The sequence below is a fragment of the Hordeum vulgare genome, chromosome 5H (genome assembly GCF_904849725.1).
Source record: "Hordeum vulgare subsp. vulgare chromosome 5H, MorexV3_pseudomolecules_assembly, whole genome shotgun sequence".
NCBI classification, from domain to species: domain Eukaryota; kingdom Viridiplantae; phylum Streptophyta; class Magnoliopsida; order Poales; family Poaceae; genus Hordeum; species Hordeum vulgare.
In genome coordinates this window covers 473,458,841-473,478,571 of record NC_058522.1, presented here as the reverse complement: position 1 = coordinate 473,478,571, position 19,731 = coordinate 473,458,841, and the positions used below count along the sequence as shown (strand labels likewise).

The window sequence follows — 19,731 nt, the reverse complement described above, 5'->3', positions numbered from 1 at the left end:
CGATGCCGCCCCGTCCTGATTCGGGCCGCCGGTGGCCAGTTCTGCCCTGCCCATGGACGGCCTCGCCTCGGGAATGAAGGCCGAACCGGCCGCAATTCGGACCGGCAGCGGCATTTTCTGGCATGCAACGGCTTCTTCCGACGTGCGGCGCTGGATTCCGGTGAGTTCCAGATACATTTCGACCAGTTCCGCGGCGGCGCGTGTGCTCCGACGAGGTTTGACCGGTTTACGGGTTGAAGTGTATATTGCCTTTGAAATAATACATATAAAGTTTTCGTGGATGAATTTGTCGTGCCCCTTAAAAAATTTAAGGGTCGGACAAGTTTTACGGGGTCTGCTCCGTGCCTTTTTCCGACCGAAACTGTATACACCTCATTTTTTACGGGTTCTGCCAAAGATGCTTTAAGATGACGACCTTCATGGGTGTCCAAGATTTTTTTAATTTTTTTTTGAAATTCAGGGTGTCCAAGATTAAGGGTGAGGAGTGCACTCGGGTGTTGGCCGATGCAATTTTTTTTTGTAAACGTTTTCCGCCAGCGCGCCGGCCGAAACGTTCGGCCGGTCGCGTTGGTGGCGTTGGATCGACCAGATCGCGCGTGCCCACCCCCTCCTCCTTTCCTCTCCCCTTCCTTCATCTCCTTCCTCCTCCTCCTCCTTCTTCTTCCCTCTTCTTTCCCCCTTCCCCCCTGCAACCTCAGGGGTTGTCGGCGAGCGCTGCGGCTTCTCCACTGGCAGCCGCTGCGCCTGACGGCGGGGATCTCGCGTGCCCACCGCCTCCTCCTTTCCTCTCCCCCTTCCTCCATCTCCTTCCTCCTCTTCCTCCTTCTACTCCCCTCCTCTCCCTTTTTCCCCCCTGCAACCTCAGGCGTTGTCGGCGAGCGTTGCGGCTTCTCCACCGGCAGCCGCTGCGCCTGACGGCGGTGACCGAAGGTGAACCACGCGAGATGCTGCAGCGGGGCGACGGTTGAAACTTTTTTAATATACGGTTGAAGCTTTTTCTGTCAACGTTTGCAACTTTTTTCCTCGTGAAGTATTTTGGTTGAAGCTTTTTTTTAACAGTTGAAGCTTTTCTATACACGGTTGAAACTTTTCGAGGAGTGACCACGCGAGATGCCGCAGTCGGAGCGGCGTTTGAAACTTTTTTCATACACGGTTGAAGCTTTTTTCTGTCAACGTTTGCAACTTTCCCTCGTTGAAGTTTTTGGTTGAACCTGTTTGTCTTAACGGTTGAAGCTTTTTCTGCACACGGTTGAAACTTTTTATCCAGCGTTTGCAACACAGGGGGTGAGATGCGACGAGGTGAAGACCGACGGGCTGCATCCATGGTGCTTTCGACGGGCGGCCGAGGTAGCGACCGGCGGCGATCGACGGTGAGGGCGACCAACGGTGAGGAGGCGAGGCGAGGCGGTCGGCGCGTGCTGGGGCGTCGGCGCAGGCGAGGACCAGGGACGAAGCCAGAAAAATTTCTCAATGGGGTCATCTCGATGTTATCTTCTAATTCAAGGGGTCATCTTGCTGAAATAAGCAGTAGTTAGTACTAAGTGATCAAATATTTCAGAATTCCATTGTGGTCAACTGACCCCAATGCTACCATACCAGCTCCGTCTCTGACGAGGACGGTCGACGCGTGCTGGGGCGTTGGTGCGGACGAGGCGCGTGCTGGGACGGCGGCTCGCGCGAGGATGACGGGCAGGTGGGGGCTCGCGCGACCAGATCTAACGGTCAGGGGGCCCTGATTTGACGGCTGCGCCTAGCACTGCCTTTTTTTGAGTAATTTAGGTCCGGAAGAGTGGGCTTATCAACCTTTGTCGTCTTATTACTCCCTCCCCACACCGACACACACACATATCTCGGAAGAAAAAATAGAAATGAAAGAGAAAGCATAGCGATGGAGCTAAACTGATAAGCTGTTGCGTTTTTCATCAGCATTGTTTTGTTCACTGTCAATAGACAGCATACAGATTAGCTCCAAGACTGGATCATTGCGGCTAGATCGACAGCCTCTAACGATCGAGGACCCATGAAACCGCTGAAGTCACACCACTATTCCACGCGGAACTTTTTTTTAGAAAAGGCGGAACTTGAAGGTGGAACAATCACCTATAGCGAAGTTTTGGTCACACCTCCAGCTCGACCCTCTCTTGTGGTTATAACCAGGGTAGTCTTGTATCTGGAAGGCAGCTTGCTCGACCATAACGAGCGAGAACTCGGATGCTAGCTGCTCGATACCCCACATCGAGAACGGATGCTTGGTCTTGTGGGTGACATGGATCTCGCCGTGACGCCAGATCATGTGCCGCGCGGTGGCGAAGAAGCTCCTCACCAGCTCCTGGTGCGACCTGCAAGCCAGATCCAACGAGAGGTTAATGAGAGGTTGAATCATAGAATCGTAGGTAGATTACCACAAGAGAGTCCGCGTACTTGATCACATCCACTTCGTCCTCGCGTCCATTGAACCCGGCGTGAGGGAAGTTGAAGACGATCCGGTCGAACCATCTCAGCTGCAGGTTGGCGTGGAGATTCATGTCTTTCACGTCCACGCCGTGCAGAACCGTGGCGCCCATCGCCTCAAGCTTCGTCACATTGGATGTCGCGTCGCTGTACTTGGTGTTCAGCTCCGCTGTTCAAGAGGATTGGACGGAATTGTTTTTTGCACGTGGAGAACATAGTTCAGTTCAAACTTCAAACTAACTGAAGATCGATGATCACAAAAATGGCATGTACTTATGGCGTCGCCAAAAGATAGAGCTACTCGTAGGAATACGAGCAACGAGAGAGAGGTAGAGGAAAGGGCCGAACCGTAGGAGTCCAGGGACGTGGCGACGAGGTTCGCGCCCGAGCCGAAGGCGGTGGCGAGCGCGAGCGAGAAGGAGAAGTCCCCATCGCCTACGATCAGGATGTTCTGCGCCGAGGAGTAGTGCTTCAGCCACTTGGTTCCCCCAGCCCAATCGTACCAAGCCACGGCCATCGCCTGAACCTCGCCGGAGCTATGTGCGAGTAAGGTGAGGAAGTGAGGGAGCGTGTGCGACTCGAGTCCAAGTGGAGGGGCTTTTGATCTTCATGGAAGGGAGATCAAGGGGCTGGGTCGCGCCTTGGGTTCAGCTGCTGAGTGATCTTGGGCCGGATGTCCTCCATAAATTCTGTGCTCACGCATGGGAATGCAAAATTGCTGAGTGGATGGCCTTTATTATACGAAGTTTAAGAATTTTGAACGGGTCTATTTATGTTGGATCTTTTGGATTTAGTTTACCAAGTTTAAAGCTTTTTCTTTTTTGCAGGATTTCAAAATTTTGGAGCGTATAACGCCTGTGTCAATGGTAGTCCTCGGCTGCCACCCTCCTTTTCTTGACCGCCAACCTCCTTTTATCGGCCATCGCATCTTGGCTCCTTGCCATCCTCCTCAGCTCGGTTGCTTCCTTTCTTGCCTTCACAAGAGCATCCATATCACTCTTTTAACTCATCGTCTCCTCTCTTCTTTTTCTTTTCTTTTGCATCTTTCTTACTTCCATTTGGTCTTTTTGGCTTTGAGTAGGCAACCGAGTTTGATATAGGAATCCTCTTGCCATCATCACTTTATTCCTCCTCCTCATCATCATCATTCAAATCAATTGTTGCCTTGTTTTTCTTGCTCTCCTCTTGATCATCACGGGCCTTCCACTTCTCTACATCCTTCAACAATTCATAGCAATGGGCCAACACAAATGCTCTCCTTTTGTTAACCTTGCCTTTGTTGGTTTTCTTCTCTTCTCCTAGAAATAAGTTTTGTGCAATAGTGAGCTACAGACAAAAGAACAAGTTAACACTTTAAACACCAAAGAAGAAGCATGAACATGGAACATAAAGAAATGTCACTTACCCTATCTCTACCATTAGTGCCACTTGGGTTTATTGTGTCGACCAACTTCATTGCCGCCGCCCACCTTTGACAATCTTTGTTCACTGTCGACCACTAGGAGCGAGAGATCTATTGTTGTGCTCAATTCCACTCTTGTTATTTGTGTCAAAGTGCTCTTTCATCCTGTCCCAATATGTATCTCTACTTTGGTCTCCTCCAACAGTGGCATCCATAGACACAACCAACCATGTATTTCATACCAAGATCTCTTCGTCAATGGTGTAATTGTCCGCTCTTCCTTTCGGTGCATCGACGATACCCTCATCATCCTCATCCAGCTCATACTCATGATCATATCCATGCACTTCATTGGTTTGAGACCAATAAGAATTGTTGGAGACAACACCCATAGTTAACATATATGTGTCATTATCCAAACTACAAAGTATGTAGAAGAAAACTGAGCTATCCATATGTATCCATTTGTGTAAAACAACAACAAAAAAAGAGGGGCGAAATCATACCTTGTGGGTATTTCATCAAACAACTTCTCCGCATCAACCGTCGGCGCAACAAATTGCGAGCTCTCTAGTGCTTCGGTCGGCGGAGGCATGGCTGGAAGCCCTCCAAGCTTCTTCTTCGGCCACCTACAAGAGTTGTCCGCTGTGTGTTCTACTTTCGGGACACCGTCGCTCTCGTCGCATTTGGTGACTTGGATACGGGGCCCGTGGACTCACGACGGGCGGGGGCGTGACGCCACCCAGCGAGGTCGCCAATGGCGCCATGAAAAGGCCGCACACGAGACCGCTGCTTGGAGGAGGGGCACCAGCTGCGAAGCCGGAGCTCAACCCTACTTTAGGGTTTGTAGCAGCGGCGGCAGCGGCGGAGGGGTCACAGGTGTAGGGAGGGGTGGGGGGATGTCGGCGCCGCCTTCCATCGGTTGAATTTCGCCGACGGCAGCGCGGGGCGGGGCGATAGGAGAGGTTGGGTGGCAGTTGGTAGCTCACGCGTGAATCGTCACTGTCCAGTGCACTAGAGAGGGGGCATGAAATAAGCAACGCACGATTCCCTTTTCCTCCATACGTTGAACCAACTATATCGCGCGCACGATTATTGCGCATCCTTTGGAGTGCGAGTTACAGCCCCGCGCGCACGATGATTCGGTTTTTTCAACGCGCAGCTAAGTGAGCGCACTTGTTGGAGATGCTCTAAGGCTGGCCATAGTTGGAGTATCTTAGGTGGTATCATGCACTTGGGTCTAGCAAATAGGTTGATGTGGCAAATAACTAAAGAGAAAGAGGCTTAATGTAACATAGATAGATATCGTATCATGTTAAATATTATGATACTATGTATCATGCATATCAATAAATAAGATCACCTATGATACTATGCATTATGAAGGTAGTATCATATTACTAGTAGAAAATGGCCCATTTGTCCCGGTTTCGGCTGGAGGAACTCTATTCCCGGTTGGTCACACCAACCGGGACCAAATGACATCCACGCGTCAGCATCTGGCGGAGTTGGGGTTTTTTGAAGGGGGTGGAGGGTTAATTTAGGGGGGTTGGAGGGTTAATTTAGGGGGTTTCTCCGTGCTTGGTTGAACAACAAGTTTTCATAAATTTATCCGACGCTATTACATATATACAATATAACAACTTTTACAATCTCTAACATCATCTAATTAAGATCCAATCATAAATCCGCATGGTATTCTCCATATTTGCTATTTAGGTATGACGTGGTCAAGAAATAATCCCGTCAATTCTTCTTTAATTGCTCGTATGCGATCATATGGTAGTAGTTAATCCCGCATCTGCCAGATCTAATTTAAAGAAGGGGGTCAACACATGCATATATATGAATACACAATTGATGGTAATATATAAAATAAAATTGTGAATATTATTTGCGTACTTCAAATAGTTCCTTAAAGAAGCCCCGCTCAGAGGTCAAGTGGCGAATGAACTCGCATACGTAGTATCAAATAAGCAAGCATGGTAATGATATAATGATGATTTTTTTAACCAATTAGAGATGCGCGCAACTAGCTAGTACTACTTATTTTGGGATGCGTAAATCGCAACTCTTTGTTTAGACCGGGAACCTTATTAGCGAACTTCTTTCAAACCTTGTCAGGCAAAGAAAATGATTACTTGATATCAGCGCATGAACGAAAGTTGCATGCCGACATGGTCCCGGTATTGACTGGACTTACTTCTTGAGTATTTCAGTCATGTCCGCATAATCCTCTTCGGATTTATGTCTCGAGTCTAAGACAGTTACTAATGCTCTGCCAACGTCAATGGATAACAGAATAAAGTGGTATCTGCGCACGCATATATAACTCATCAATTACATTACTTAACCTCGAGTAAGCGAAACCGAGTATACAGAGAAGACATAAACACTCACTTGAAGTTGTAAGGAAAGATAATTTCCCTTTTATTTTGATGTATAAGGAATGAGTTTAGCAAGTTCTCCTCGGTCTCATTGATTGAGTTTCGTACCGTCAGTTCATTTACGACATCTGGGCTAATGAACCCAACGTCGAAGATTCCTGCTTTTTTAATTCGACGATCTTCAATGTGCATAATATATATATATATATATATATATATATAGTGAGGATAATTATATATACATGCAATGAACGAGCTGAGCTAGAGACTTAACTATAGAAGTAATACTTACAGACAGTAGGAAGTCATGAGTTGTTTGTCGAGGGCTAGTTGATTGTATAACTGAAATAACTCCTCAAATTAAATAGGAATCACGGGAAGTTCAATGAATTCGTGCTCTGGATTCACTGCCACATACATAGCGTCTTTCCCAGACTCCCTACAGGTTTTCATGTACCACTCATGCAATTTGTGCATCATCGTTGTTAGAGGAGGATGACCAGGTTTGACGAGAGGCTTCCCGTACACGTATTTATATTGTTCTTTTGTTACCTCAGCCATTTTAAAAATTACATCACCCCCAAGTAATCATCAGGATTGGTACCGGGCACCATCCCCGGATGATTAGCAACGACGATATCGCTAGACACCTTGAGCGGGGGGCACGATTGCTTCTCCTGTTGGCCGAGCTGGGGAATTGTTTTCCCATTTCTTCGTTCTGCTAAGTACCTTGCATCAGTGGAAGTAGTTCCCGACCGTCGTACTTGTGCATATTTCTTTTTAAGAACGCGGTCATAGTTGGCATCCGGCGGAGGCGGTGGTGGTCGCTTTAGTTGATTGATAGTGCGCTCCACTTTCACCGGATCTAGCTTCTCCTTCCGAGGTGGAGTTTTCTATGCAAAATGGGCCCTCAATTTTGCACGACATATGTCCTTGTTTTCCTGCTTGGTCCTCTCATATGGTAACTTTTCCAGAGGCTTGAGAGATGGACCGTATCTGAATTGCCTCCTCCCTATGCTTGTATTGCTAGACGCCGGAGAGAAGGAGGCATCTCTGTTCCACTTGAGAGAAGGAGGCGGACTGCTCTAACGTGCCGAAGGATGCGGAGCGGCGGCGTTTGTCTTCCGACGTTGCCGACGAGGCGAAGGAGGAGGCGGACTACTCTGACGTGCCGAAGTAGGCGAAGAAGGAGGCGAAGTGCCGTGATCACTCGCCGGAGGAGGAGGAGGAGGAGGGGGAGGAGGCGAAGTGCCCTGACTCGTCGTCGTCGGAGGAGGAGGCGGAGGCGTCTAGTTTGGAAGCTTGATGAACTCCTTCTGCCATAGACATGTACTCCTCACAGCACGAACCAGCTGATTCTCCCCTTCACCTGTAGGGTGGTCAAGCTCGAGCTCCTCAAATCCCTCCATTTCTTGATCCGCCATCACAACAGCATAGCCATCTGGAATCGGAAGGCGGTGAAAAGTTTCGTTGGGTTGAGGAGGTGCAACACAGCCGATAGCCGCCTTGAAAGTGAGGTTCTGACATTTCATCATAAGCTCGCAATGTTGAGCCTCCGTGATAGTATCCACAGGGTAGCTAGGAGCCGTGAAGTCATGCTGAACGGGCTCCGTGGAAGCCACGTTGCTTCTCCACTGAGATGGCAGGGTACCTTGTGGGGTAGCTTCATGCCGCTGAGATGGTTGGCCGGCAGCTCGCTGGCTCTGAAGTTCCTCAAGCTTTTGTAGTCTTGCATTGATCTTCTGCACGTCACTCAGCTCCGCTTTCCTCTTTCTCTCCTGTCTTCTCTAACCGCCTGCGTCGGGAAACCCAACCTTCCACGGAACGGAGCCTGGTGTGCCTAGTGTTCGTCCAGGATGCTCAGCATTCCCTAGGGCCTCAGTCAGCTCATCATTCTCTCTATCGGGAATGAACATCCCTTCCTGCGCTGCGGTGATATACTTCTGAAGCTTATTGATGGGTATTGCAAGTTGCTCATCTGTCCAACGGCACTTCCCTGTTTCAGGGTCCAAAGTTCCCCCAACCCCGAAGAAACAAGTCCTTGAACGGTCTGACCAGTTCAATGTCTGTGGTTCAACCCCTTTAGCAATCAGGTCATTCTCAGCTTTGTCCAACAACGATCGGGCTTTGAGGTAGCCACCTGACCCTGTGTGATGGTGATACTGCTTCTTTGCGGCATTGTTCTTGCTTGTCTCTGACATTTTCTTACTCTTGTCCGATGTCTTGTAGGCCACAAATGTGGGCCGGTGATCTCTTATCTTTTCAAATCGGCCGATGAATTCTGGAGTCTTCCCTTTGTCGACAAACATTGATTTCAAATCATTCTTCCACCTCCTGAATAGATGTGTCATCTTCTTAAGAGCACACGCCTTGACCAGTGGCTCTATAACTGGCTTATTCGGATCCTCCTCTGGCGGTAGGGTGAAATTTTCCTTCAGCGTGATCCAAAGATCATCTTTCTCCCTATCGGTGACATAATCACCTTCAGGGACGTCGTCGCACTTAGGCTTTTCCATTGCTTGATGCTGATCGGCATGTTGTCCCTAACAATAGCTCCGCACTGAGCAGAAAATGTGTCCTTGGTCCGAATGGGTAGAATCGATAGGCCATCGTCCGCGAGTGCTGTGATCGTGAACTTTTTATCCATGCGCAACTTTTTCTTCGGGCCTCATCTCTTTACCGAAGTTTGGCTCGATCCGGAGGGATATAAAAGAAGAAAGAAGAGTTAATATATGTACATACCTTCGGGCTTAATTAATATATATACCTCGCCGGACTTTGCAACAGCTCCCTCCTCCGTTCGGTCACCGGAGCCGTCATCATGGTCTCCTTCTTCCTCCGGCATTCGGTCACCAGAGCCATCATGATCATGTCCTTCCCCCTCCATTGTTCGATCACCCGACCGTCATCCTCTCCTTCCAGACCATCGGTGTCGTTAAGATACGACAAGAAATCACCTCCGCCGAGGATTATCTCCCCCAACAACTGTTCTTGTTCCATAGTTTCTGCAAATATTTCGGCTCCTTGTATGAATAACTGAATTACACGAACTTCTATGTTTTAAACATGCACAAACTTTTTTGTATTTCATTTCCAAATGTTGAATAGTTCATAGATGTACGTTATGATATATAATGCTATAGATCTCAAGAGGCAAAAATGTTTTCTTTCAGTTACAACCCATAATCAACTTAATACATCTCGAATTTTATCGAATATAATCTCGAATACATCTCTAGTATAATCTCTTCCACTCGCGGTTCATCATTATACTAATCACCCAAAGAGTTATCATTGTACTGAGGCACGGGCGGTGGAAACCCATAGAGAAGGAACCATAACAGGATCCTAGCTCGGGTGTCCGACACAACCAAGTAGCGACGGGTGTCCTCGTCCTCCTCCCTCACACGGCGAAGTACCTCCTCCTCATGGGATTAACCAATTTTTCCATCTTAAGATTATTTTGTCTATGTTTAGGTCTTGTATGGACATCGATGATGAGTTCATTGATATACATTGTGATGATATAAGGAAATAAAATCTGGGATTCATTTATTGAACACATAAACAATCATCATTATTCGAGTAATACTTTTTAAGAAAATACTCATTTAGTCGGTAGTACCATATAATTTTATGACTATATAAAGTCCTGAAGTAACTTTCAAAGTTTTACACAATACATGTGGTAGTTTATTTTTGGATTCGGAATTGTAAGCCCTTCTCAGACTTCAATATAGATACCAGATATGAGTAACTCGTATGAGTATGTAGACATTGCATCCTTTAGTTGCATGGGGAAGTATTTGTATTGGCAATGATATTTAGTATCAAGACATAATTCCACTCATACCAAGAGGGTATGTTACATCGTAATCGATATCGGGTCACTATGTGAACTTTTTGCTACAAGTCTCGCTTTCTTACCGCGTCATTTACTTTGTTTACAAATGAGAAGTTATTTGTATTCCATATGGGAGATACTTATGAGGAGCATGTATTAGTGTGCTAAATACAACTCTTCTGTTGACCAATTATTATACTTCCTTAATGCTTAATTTTTTTAATATGAATCAATATGAGTGCAAAATGCACTCTACCATGGATTTTGGCTCTAGCCCAACTGGTTTAGCAATTTCGAGAAAAATATATTTTTGTAAATGTTCTTTTTTGAAATGGCAAGATTCCTATATTTAGTAAGAAGAAAAGAGTTGCTCAGTTAATTAGGGGAAATCGAGTGAAAAACGGATTGCTTAGTCAATTATGGATAACGGGGCAAAAATCATCACAAGCACTGAGTGGTACACATAACAAACCCGAAGCACACCACTCCAAAGGGGCCTCCATGGGTCGCCGTTATCATTCCTTTCCTAGAGGTGTCGATAAGTATAGTATTTGTGTTATATGATTCTGGTGGAATCGATGAAATTTTGTGGAAATGTATGTATTCCTTTTTTAAAACTCCTTGTGATTTTCGACAACGATGGAGTCAAGGTGTTTCATTGTCCCGACACTACAAATATCGTGCAAGTCTATGTTAACTTGGTATTGAATTACATTTATTTGTTGATGATATAATTTCCGTTATTTCCACGAAAGCATGTGAGAAATTATATCTCATTTAATCAGGATTATTCCCATCTTGCTCTCATTTTGGGAAAAGAGTAGTTTATTAGGTATTTCCACTCTGTGGTATTTTACTACAGGAATACAAAATTTAGTTACACCTTTGTGAACACTAAATATATGTCATAGATTTGCAATGTGTTGCGAGTATATGATTCCTGAACTATTTTCCATATTCTTTAAGTACATGGACATAAGGATCCTAAGTCAATAACATTTCTAGTCTATTTTTCTAATGCCGAAAATGTCCTTATTGTTGATGCATCAGTATACGGGTTGATACCAACTCCCCTATTTAGGGCCCAGTTCACTTATGATTGACGGATAATAGTTATTCTCCACATAGCTTCCAAAACTTGTGTGAAGGCCCATTAATGTAAGATGGAGTGATGTGTCACGCCCAAGATGCGACCCTATCCTCAATTTGGCATGAAGGCCTCGTTAGGGATAGAAGCGCATCTCGTCGTGTCGCAAGAATGGATATCGTTACAAGTACATGTACTGAAAAGAAGAGATAAATACAGAGTTGGCTTACACTCGCCACAAGCTACATCAGAGTCACTTCAGTACATTACATAATCATCAAGAGTAAGAGCAAGGTCCGACTACGGACGAAAAACAAATGAGAAAAGAAGAACGACGTCCATCCTTGCTATCCCAGGCTGCCGGCCAGGAACCCATCCTAGATCGATGAAGAAGAAGAAGAAGAAGCAACTCCAAATGAACAATCAACGCGCTCACGTCAAGTAACCTTTACCTGTACCTGCAACTGGTGTTGTAGTAATCTGTGAGACACAGGGGGACTCAGCAATCTCATTTCCAAAGGTATCAAGACTAGCAAAGCTTAATGGGTGAGGTATGGTAAAGTGGTGAGGTTGCAGCATCGACTAAGCATATGTTTGGTGGCTAAACTTACGAGTACAAGAAATAAGAGGGGGAAGATCTACGCTTAGCGGACGTGAACTACGGATGATCAAATGAATGATCCTGAACACCTACCTACGTCAGACATAACCCCACCGTGTCCTCGATCGGAGAAAGAACTCACGAAGGAGACAGTCACGGTTACACACACAGTTGGCAAGTTTTAATTAAGTTAACTTCAAGTTATCTAGAACCAGTGTTAAACAAAGTTTCCACGTTGCCACATAACCGCGGGCACGGCTTTTCGAAAGATTTAACCCTGCAGGGATGCTCCAACTAGTCCATCACAAATTAGCACAAGCCGCATAGAAATACTCAATCACGAAGCTTGCGATCTCGTCGGATTCCCTAGTGGAAAACCTCAACTCTGAGATTACCCAAAGCATCACTGGAATCCCAATGCACAAGATATCTCGTCAAAGGTAAAACTAATCCGGCAAGGCCGCCCGGCGTGTCAAAAATCCCGATAGGAGCCGCGTATCTCGTTCTCAGGACACGACGGATAAGCGACGCGTACGAGTGCCAAACCTCGAGTTTCCTCGCGGTGGCCCCGCACAGTGCTCTGTTTTGGACCAGCACCATCAGCACTGGCCCTCGCTGTATTATGTGAAATTACTCCTCGGGTTCATGACGCCCTACGCTTTCAGTATTAGCAAGTTATTATGTTGGGCAAATGTAGTACCAATGTTGGGCCTTGCCGGACCAGCTTTAATCTAAAACGAATTATCAAGGGGGTCCCCATAACAACCCCGATCGTGTTAGAAGCGCTCGTTTATGGAACATAACACCGGTAGCCGAAACTAAGGGGGCAAAGGTATAACAAAACACCAGGCTAGAAAGGCCGAGGCTTCCACCTTTTACCAAGTATATAGGTGCATTAAATTAAATAGCATTTAATAGGGTGATATAACAAGGAACCCATGTTATCACATGGAAGCAACTACACCTGCAACTAGCAACGCTAACACAGGGTTAAGCAAGCGGTAACATAGCCAATCAGTGGTTTTCTAGGTCGAGCAGGTTGAGGGTAATCATGGCATTGTTGAGAGGCTGATATTTAACAGGTGGTAGGAAACGAGACATAAACGATAGAAGCGATAAACTAGCATGGAATTGATAGTAATGGTATTTAGGGAAATGATCATCTTGCCTGAGATCCCGCTTGGAAGAAGAACGACTCCGTGAAGTCGGCGAACCAACGTAGTTGGGCGGGTCCTCACATTCCGACACGCTTGCGGAACTCTATCGAACGGAGCAAACCGGAAACAAACATCAACACAAATATTCACCACACGATGCACAACATGAGGCATAACCTACTATGATGCATGATCAGTTCAAATATGCAAGGGATGGCATGGCAATTCATCTCACGCAAACTCTACACATTAAGTGAAGCTCGATATGCAACGAGTTGCATATCGACGAAACTCCATGTTTAATTTTTTAGTTCACTCCCGATTATTTAACACGCAATATTAAATGTTGTTAACTTGGCAAGGGGTGAAGCGATGATCCTACGTGTCATCCTAGTCGGTTTAACTCGCGGAACAAGAGCGGAGCTACGGCATGGGAGACATGCAACACAAGATCATATGCCATGGATGCTTTATGCATGCAAGTTACAACATCACGGCAAGAAGGGAAAGAAGCATATGTCGCCACGGCGAGCGAGAGGGAACTATGGCGGCAAATCGGAAACGATGCCACGGCAACGTTCCTAACCCGATAACTCATCAAGATATCGTGCCAACGTACTGGAAACGCGTGCGGGAACAGTAAAATAACGATGGGGTGATCCCGCTACCGGGTTCCCATGTGTCGGGGCACAACAAAAGAGGAACACAACGTGCCACGGGCAACATACGGTGCAACATACATTCAACTCATACAGCACATTCGTTCGTTACACGACACGTCTCATCGGTATACCTTCGAAGCGTGCGTTTCGAAGCGGATCAGTTCGTAGCGGACGTCGTGGAAGTCGTGGAAGTAGTCGTACACGCGCCGGTAGTTGAAGTAGGGGTACACGGTCTTCGGCGACGGTTACGGTCTTCACCTCGGTAGTCGAACACGGGTCTTCGGCGACGTCGACGAAGATGAACTCGTTTCCGGGGGTCGTCGAGGGCGTCGTGGTACTCGGCGAGCTCGTCGAAGACCCACGACGGCGGTGATCGTGCACGCGACGACGACACGCGACACAACAGCAACTGCTCAGGAAGGCATCAGCGACAGCGGCAGCACAGCAGCAACAGCGACAGGCAACAGCTTTAGGCACACAGACAGGCCACTAACACAAGCTAGTAACAGCATCTAAGCAACGGCCAGCAAGAGCAAGCTAGCATGCACGCTAGCAAGCATGCTACAGCATGGCAGCAAGCAAAATGCATGCAGCAACTAGGCAAGCACTAGCAGCTATGGCACACATCCAACAACTACTAGGAGCAGCAAAACGCAAGCAGGCAAGCAGCCAGCAAGCAACGGCAAGCTAGGCAGCGCAGCAAACTAGCACAGCAACAGCACACAGCAGCAGCACGGCAGCAAAGCGGGATCAGCTTCAGGCAACAACAAACGCAGCAACAGCGGCAGCAGGAACCAACACAAGCATCAACAAACGCATCAGCAACTTTAGCAGCAAGCAACGCGACAAGCAAGCAGGCAGCAGCAACATCTCTCGCACAGGCAACATCAACACATGCATCGACAGCAGCATCAGGCAAAAATTCAGCAAGCGCAAGAGCAGGAGGTCGAGACCTTGGCCATGGCAGCTCGGCAGCAAGCGAGTAGGGGGGCGCACCAGCGAGCACGGCAGGACGGCGGCGCGCAGAGGCCTCGGGCCGGCCATGGCGAGCTGCAGCAGGGGCTCACCGACGAAGGGAGCTCGGCGCTGGAGAGGCCATGGCGGCGACGACTCGGCAAGCAGCGAGGCGGCAAGGCGGCGTGGAGCAGCGAGCATGGCGGCGAGGGCTCGCAAGGAGGGGGCTGCGCGCGGAGGCGGCGAGGCGGTGCGGCGGGGCTGCTGGTGCGAAGGCAGGAGGCAGGGGCGACGGCCATGGCGCGCGGGGGCGAGGTCCGAGGCCATGGAGGCGGTGCAGAGGGGCGAGGCGGCTGGCGGCGGCGGCCAAGAGGAGCGAGGCGGCTGGCGGCGGCGGCCAAGAGGAGCGAGGCGGCGCTGGCAGGAAGATGGGAATCGAGAGGGAGAGAGGGGATCGGACGAGGGGAAACGACAGAGGAGGAGAGGAGCGCTGCGGGCTGGGCTAGGTCAGGCAGCGACAGGCCGAGGGGGGCACTTGGGCCAGGTGGCCTCCCTCTCTCTCTTTACCTTTTTTTAAATCGGAGAAACACACACAAAAATAAATAAAAATAAAAGGATTAAACAAAACAGGGAAATACTTTTGGCTCCTTCGAAAAAATATACCCCAACTATAAAATAGGTTGGGCATTTTTAAACAAATAAAAATGAAACCCTTTTAAGAATTAAAATAAAATACTTTTAACACGAGAATAAAATCAAACCCCATTTATTTAAAGAATAAAATAAAATACCTTTAAAAGAGAAAAGAAAATGAGACGGTTTTAAAAATAAACAAAAGGAGGAGATAAAGGAAACCCAAGGGTTGCCCCCGCATTTAATAAAAGGGTTTTTAAAAGAAGACGCTCTTTTTTTAAGAGGGTTAACACGGAAAGTTTTGCACAACCCCAAAACAAAATCAAAGAGAAGAGAGGAGGGGAGTTCCTATCGCCCTAAGACTCGGAGAGCACTCGAAGCACCACACGCAAAAGATGATGCAAGATGCCATGCACGATGCGATGATGCAAACTAAATGACGATGCAACGAACGAAATAAAATAGCCACATGACGAAAACAGACATAAAAAAGGGGGAATCTACTGGGCGTCGGCATTGGGCTGTCACAAGTCTCCTACACTACAAGAGGATCTCGCCCCGAGATCCAAGAATGAAAAGGGGGGAGAGGATGAGAAAGAACAAGAGGTAAAACTTAGTCGCTTCTTTGACAAACGAGTGAAACCAACGATCCTTGAAGGTTGCAAAGAGACGAAGACTGATATGAGAAAGAAGCAAGAATTCATGGAAAATTTCGGCAGCACTTCGGTAGGAAAATGGGACAAAAAAATTCGATAAGAAGAGAGAATTACACAATTTGCACAACAAACAAGTAAATAGAACAAGGGAACACCATGATCTTGATAGAACAACAAGATAGACCCAAAAGAGCAACATCACAAAGCCTCCGGAACAAGAGAATATGAACTAGCTCAAGCGGAAGAAGAGAATGAAGCAAAAGAATGACAAATACTAACTCCAATGAACTTGGCCAGCAACGTTGCACGAAGAATTGAACGGAGTTGTTGGAAAAACAACAACGAAAAGAACAAGATAGTGGTGGCCTTATGGAAACCTTTTCAAACTAATGAAGTGACAACCCGCCACTAACATAAACAAGGATTGGTTGGGAGAAACAAGATATGAACAATTACTTACACCAAGAGGATCCAATGAGAACTTGGATTAATGACAAGCACCATGATAGCAACAATCCGTAGGAAAAGCTTTAGGTGAAATCCAAACCAAGATAGCTCAATGAAGAAATCATGGGTTGAAATATCTCCTGATCAAAGAATTGGTGGATTTATTTATCTCATCCTTGAAAGGAAAACTCTTCGAGACTTCTAAACTAACAAGAATGCTATAATACCACCTCAAAGGATAAAGAAAGAACAATTGCACATATAAATGCAAGCGAAAGGATAGTTGAGGTTCTCCAACAAGAATCTTGAAGAACACTTTGAGAAAAATCACACCCTTGAAGAATCACCATGACGAGCCTCCGTATGAAAAGGATGATGCAAAGATAAGAATGATGAAAGAATAAGATTGAAGCCTTGCAAGACTTCGATGAAGCTTCACGAAGAGTAACTTGAGAAAACTTGGCATTCCAGAAAAGAAAAGATAAGAACACTTGAGAAAAAGGAATTGATATCATGAGCCACTCCGGAAGAAGAATTGAAATCATAATGGAACAGGAATAAGAATTATGTTATGCTTATCCTTCATCAAGTTTAATTGATGACAAGCAACGGATTAGCGTAGCACTTATTCTTGAAAGAATCTTGAAGAGGCAGAGAGATAAGCACCACTGGAGGCATGATTGAAGGACACACCGGTAAGAATTCACAACTGAATGGGAATTCAAAGAATTAATGAAGAGATCATAAGCCACCCGAGAGAAAACTTGAACAAGGCTCCGGATAAACGAGAGACGAACGAAGAGACAACAATTGAGAAGAATTGAGGATGAAAGCTGAAAGCTGAGAACGAAGAATCTTCTAAAATGATGGCATTCGGAGGAACGAGAACTGAAAACAACTCAGAAAAGCACCGGATAGCAAGAAAGGGATACCCACGATTGACAACAATTAAGATTATAACACAAAGCTGAAATGAAGAATCTGCAAGAGAATGGACCAAGATTCGAGAGAAACACTCCTTCGGTCTTGAAAGAAGAGAATGATGAGAAGAACACCACCAAGAATTAATGAGACACTCCGGAATAAAGAAGAATGAAATGTTGAGCCAATATGAGAATTAATTCAAGTAGATCTTGCAGAAGGGATATGACTGATGAAATCATACTTACGTCATAGTTGAAAAGATTTAGAGATCTCCGAAAAAGATTACAAGAGCCAGATAAGATCCTGGGAAAACCTGTGGGTTATGGGCCCACTCAAAGAAACCACCGTTGAAAATATTGCTAGAAGGATTGATATAGCACCGGTAAAAAGAAAAACTAGATGAGGTTGAGCACCTCGAAATAATTGAAAAGATTAAAAACAAGAATTACTGAGATAACCTCAACGCTCCGGATCGAAAAGAGAGGAATAAATGAACAACATAGGCTGAAAAGAATCTCCAACATGGGAAAGAATCACAAGGAAGAATAGGATATGATGAACACGGACAACTGAATTAATTCACCGGAAAAGATAACACGACTGAATAAGGATGAACAAGAAGCTCCTGAGAATCTTCACAATGAAACACCGGGTAAGAGAGAAAAGAACAGACAACGGAAGCACAAAGAAGAGAAAACTCTTTGATGAAAATTGAATCACTGAAGAAAAAGGGTGGGAGGGCGGGGAAAACAAAGACAACTTGAGACAGATGAGACGAACTCCGAAAAGAATTGAGAGAATGATCTGCAAAAACTGAAGAAGATTGAATTCAGTTGCAGAGAAGCACACCGGTTGAATGGAATTGATACGATGACTCCGGTTGACAAGAATTGATAAGACATCTGATTAAGCAAAAGAATTAGCATTCACATAAAAATATGAGAACACCTCTTAGGAAAGAACTGAAATCACCACTTGACATCGAAGCAACTTGAATTACCATATTCAACACAACAAAGGATGTGGCTTACAATCAGCCAGAACAAACTCATGAGAAAGATTTCGTCCGATATTTTAGTGGACAGGAATCCACTAGATGTCGAACCCCAACCTAACATCATGCATTTGTTGGAAGATTGTCCTATAAGCAACTACTTGAATTCCCACCTATTAATTCCCGAAATATCTGGTCATGCAATCTGATACACATATACAAGGAGTAATATCACACAACTCCTATACTAACCCGTCACCTGTATCACATCCGTCAACACACAACCAGAATCTCGGACCTTCATCTACTACAGACCCTCGTGATCACAACGATACAAAGTATGGCAGTACTCCCGAACAATCTCCACCAGTACTGGGGACATCGGGGTTATCTCGCCACTACTAGTATTGAAGCAATTACGAACATCCTTTGTTCTGAGATACTAAGAAATCTGAATGATAACGATGTGCTCAAGAATCCCCTGGAGCTCAACTCCCCTGAAACTTAAAGCAGATAGAAGGCACCAAGACAGAACTCCATCACATCGGCATCATATAGATTCCAAAAATATCCGCGTGATCCTAAAAAAATTTTGAGTGACAAGAGGAGTAGAATAAATTATTACGTCAAGATTCCTCACCAGAGCATAGAAGAGGAGAAAAAAGAATCCTACTCTCCGTTATACAACTAGACTCAAAGCAGTTTTTCACTAGACTCGACTCGGCCAAGTTCGATCAATCAAGGGGGCTCCTAGGTCGGTACTGCTCGGATACCAACTTGTCACGCCCAAGATGCGACCCTATCCTCAATTTGGCACGAAGGCCTCGTCAGGGATAGAAGCGCATCTCGTCGTGTCGCAAGAATGGATATCGTTACAAGTACATGTACTAAAAAGAAGAGATAAATACAGAGTTGGCTTACACTCGCCACAAGCTACATCAGAGTCACTTCAGTACATTACATAATCATCAAGAGTAAGAGCAAGGTCCGACTACGGACGAAAAACAAACGAGAAAAGAAGAACGACGTCCATCCTTGCTATCCCAGGCTGCCGGCCTGGAACCCATCCTAGATCGATGAAGAAGAAGAAGAAGAAGCAACTCCAAATGAACAATCAACGCGCTCACGTCAAGTAACCTTTACCTGTACCTGCAATTGGTGTTGTAGTAATCTGTGAGCCACAGGGGGACTCAATAATCTCATTTCCAAAGGTATCAAGACTAGCAAAGCTTAATGGGTGAGGTATGGTAAAGTGGTGAGGTTGCAGCATCGACTAAGCATATGTTTGGTGGCTAAACTTACGAGTACAAGAAATAAGAGGGGGAAGATCTACGCTTAGCGGACGTGAACTACAGATGATCAAATGAATGATCCTGAACACCTACCTACGTCAGACATAACCCCACCGTGTCCTCGATCGGAGAAAGAACTCACGAAAGAGACAGTCACGGTTACGCACACAGTTGGCAAGTTTTAATTAAGTTAACTTCAAGTTATCTAGAACCAGTGTTAAACAAAGTTTCCACGTTGCC

The 19,731-nt window shown here is 46.0% G+C and overlaps 1 protein-coding gene across 1 annotated transcript; it reads right to left on the bottom strand.

Annotated features, from left to right (window-relative positions):
- Positions 1-2,065: 2,065 nt before the first annotated feature.
- LOC123396918 (heavy metal-associated isoprenylated plant protein 41-like) lies at positions 2,066-2,968 on the bottom strand. Its single transcript, XM_045091681.1, has 3 exons — positions 2,800-2,968; positions 2,422-2,620; positions 2,066-2,339 (listed from the first exon to the last, which is right to left on the bottom strand). The coding sequence occupies exons 1-3, from the start codon at positions 2,966-2,968 to the stop codon at positions 2,066-2,068; spliced, it is 642 nt and encodes a 213-aa protein (XP_044947616.1).
- Positions 2,969-19,731: the final 16,763 nt, after the last annotated feature.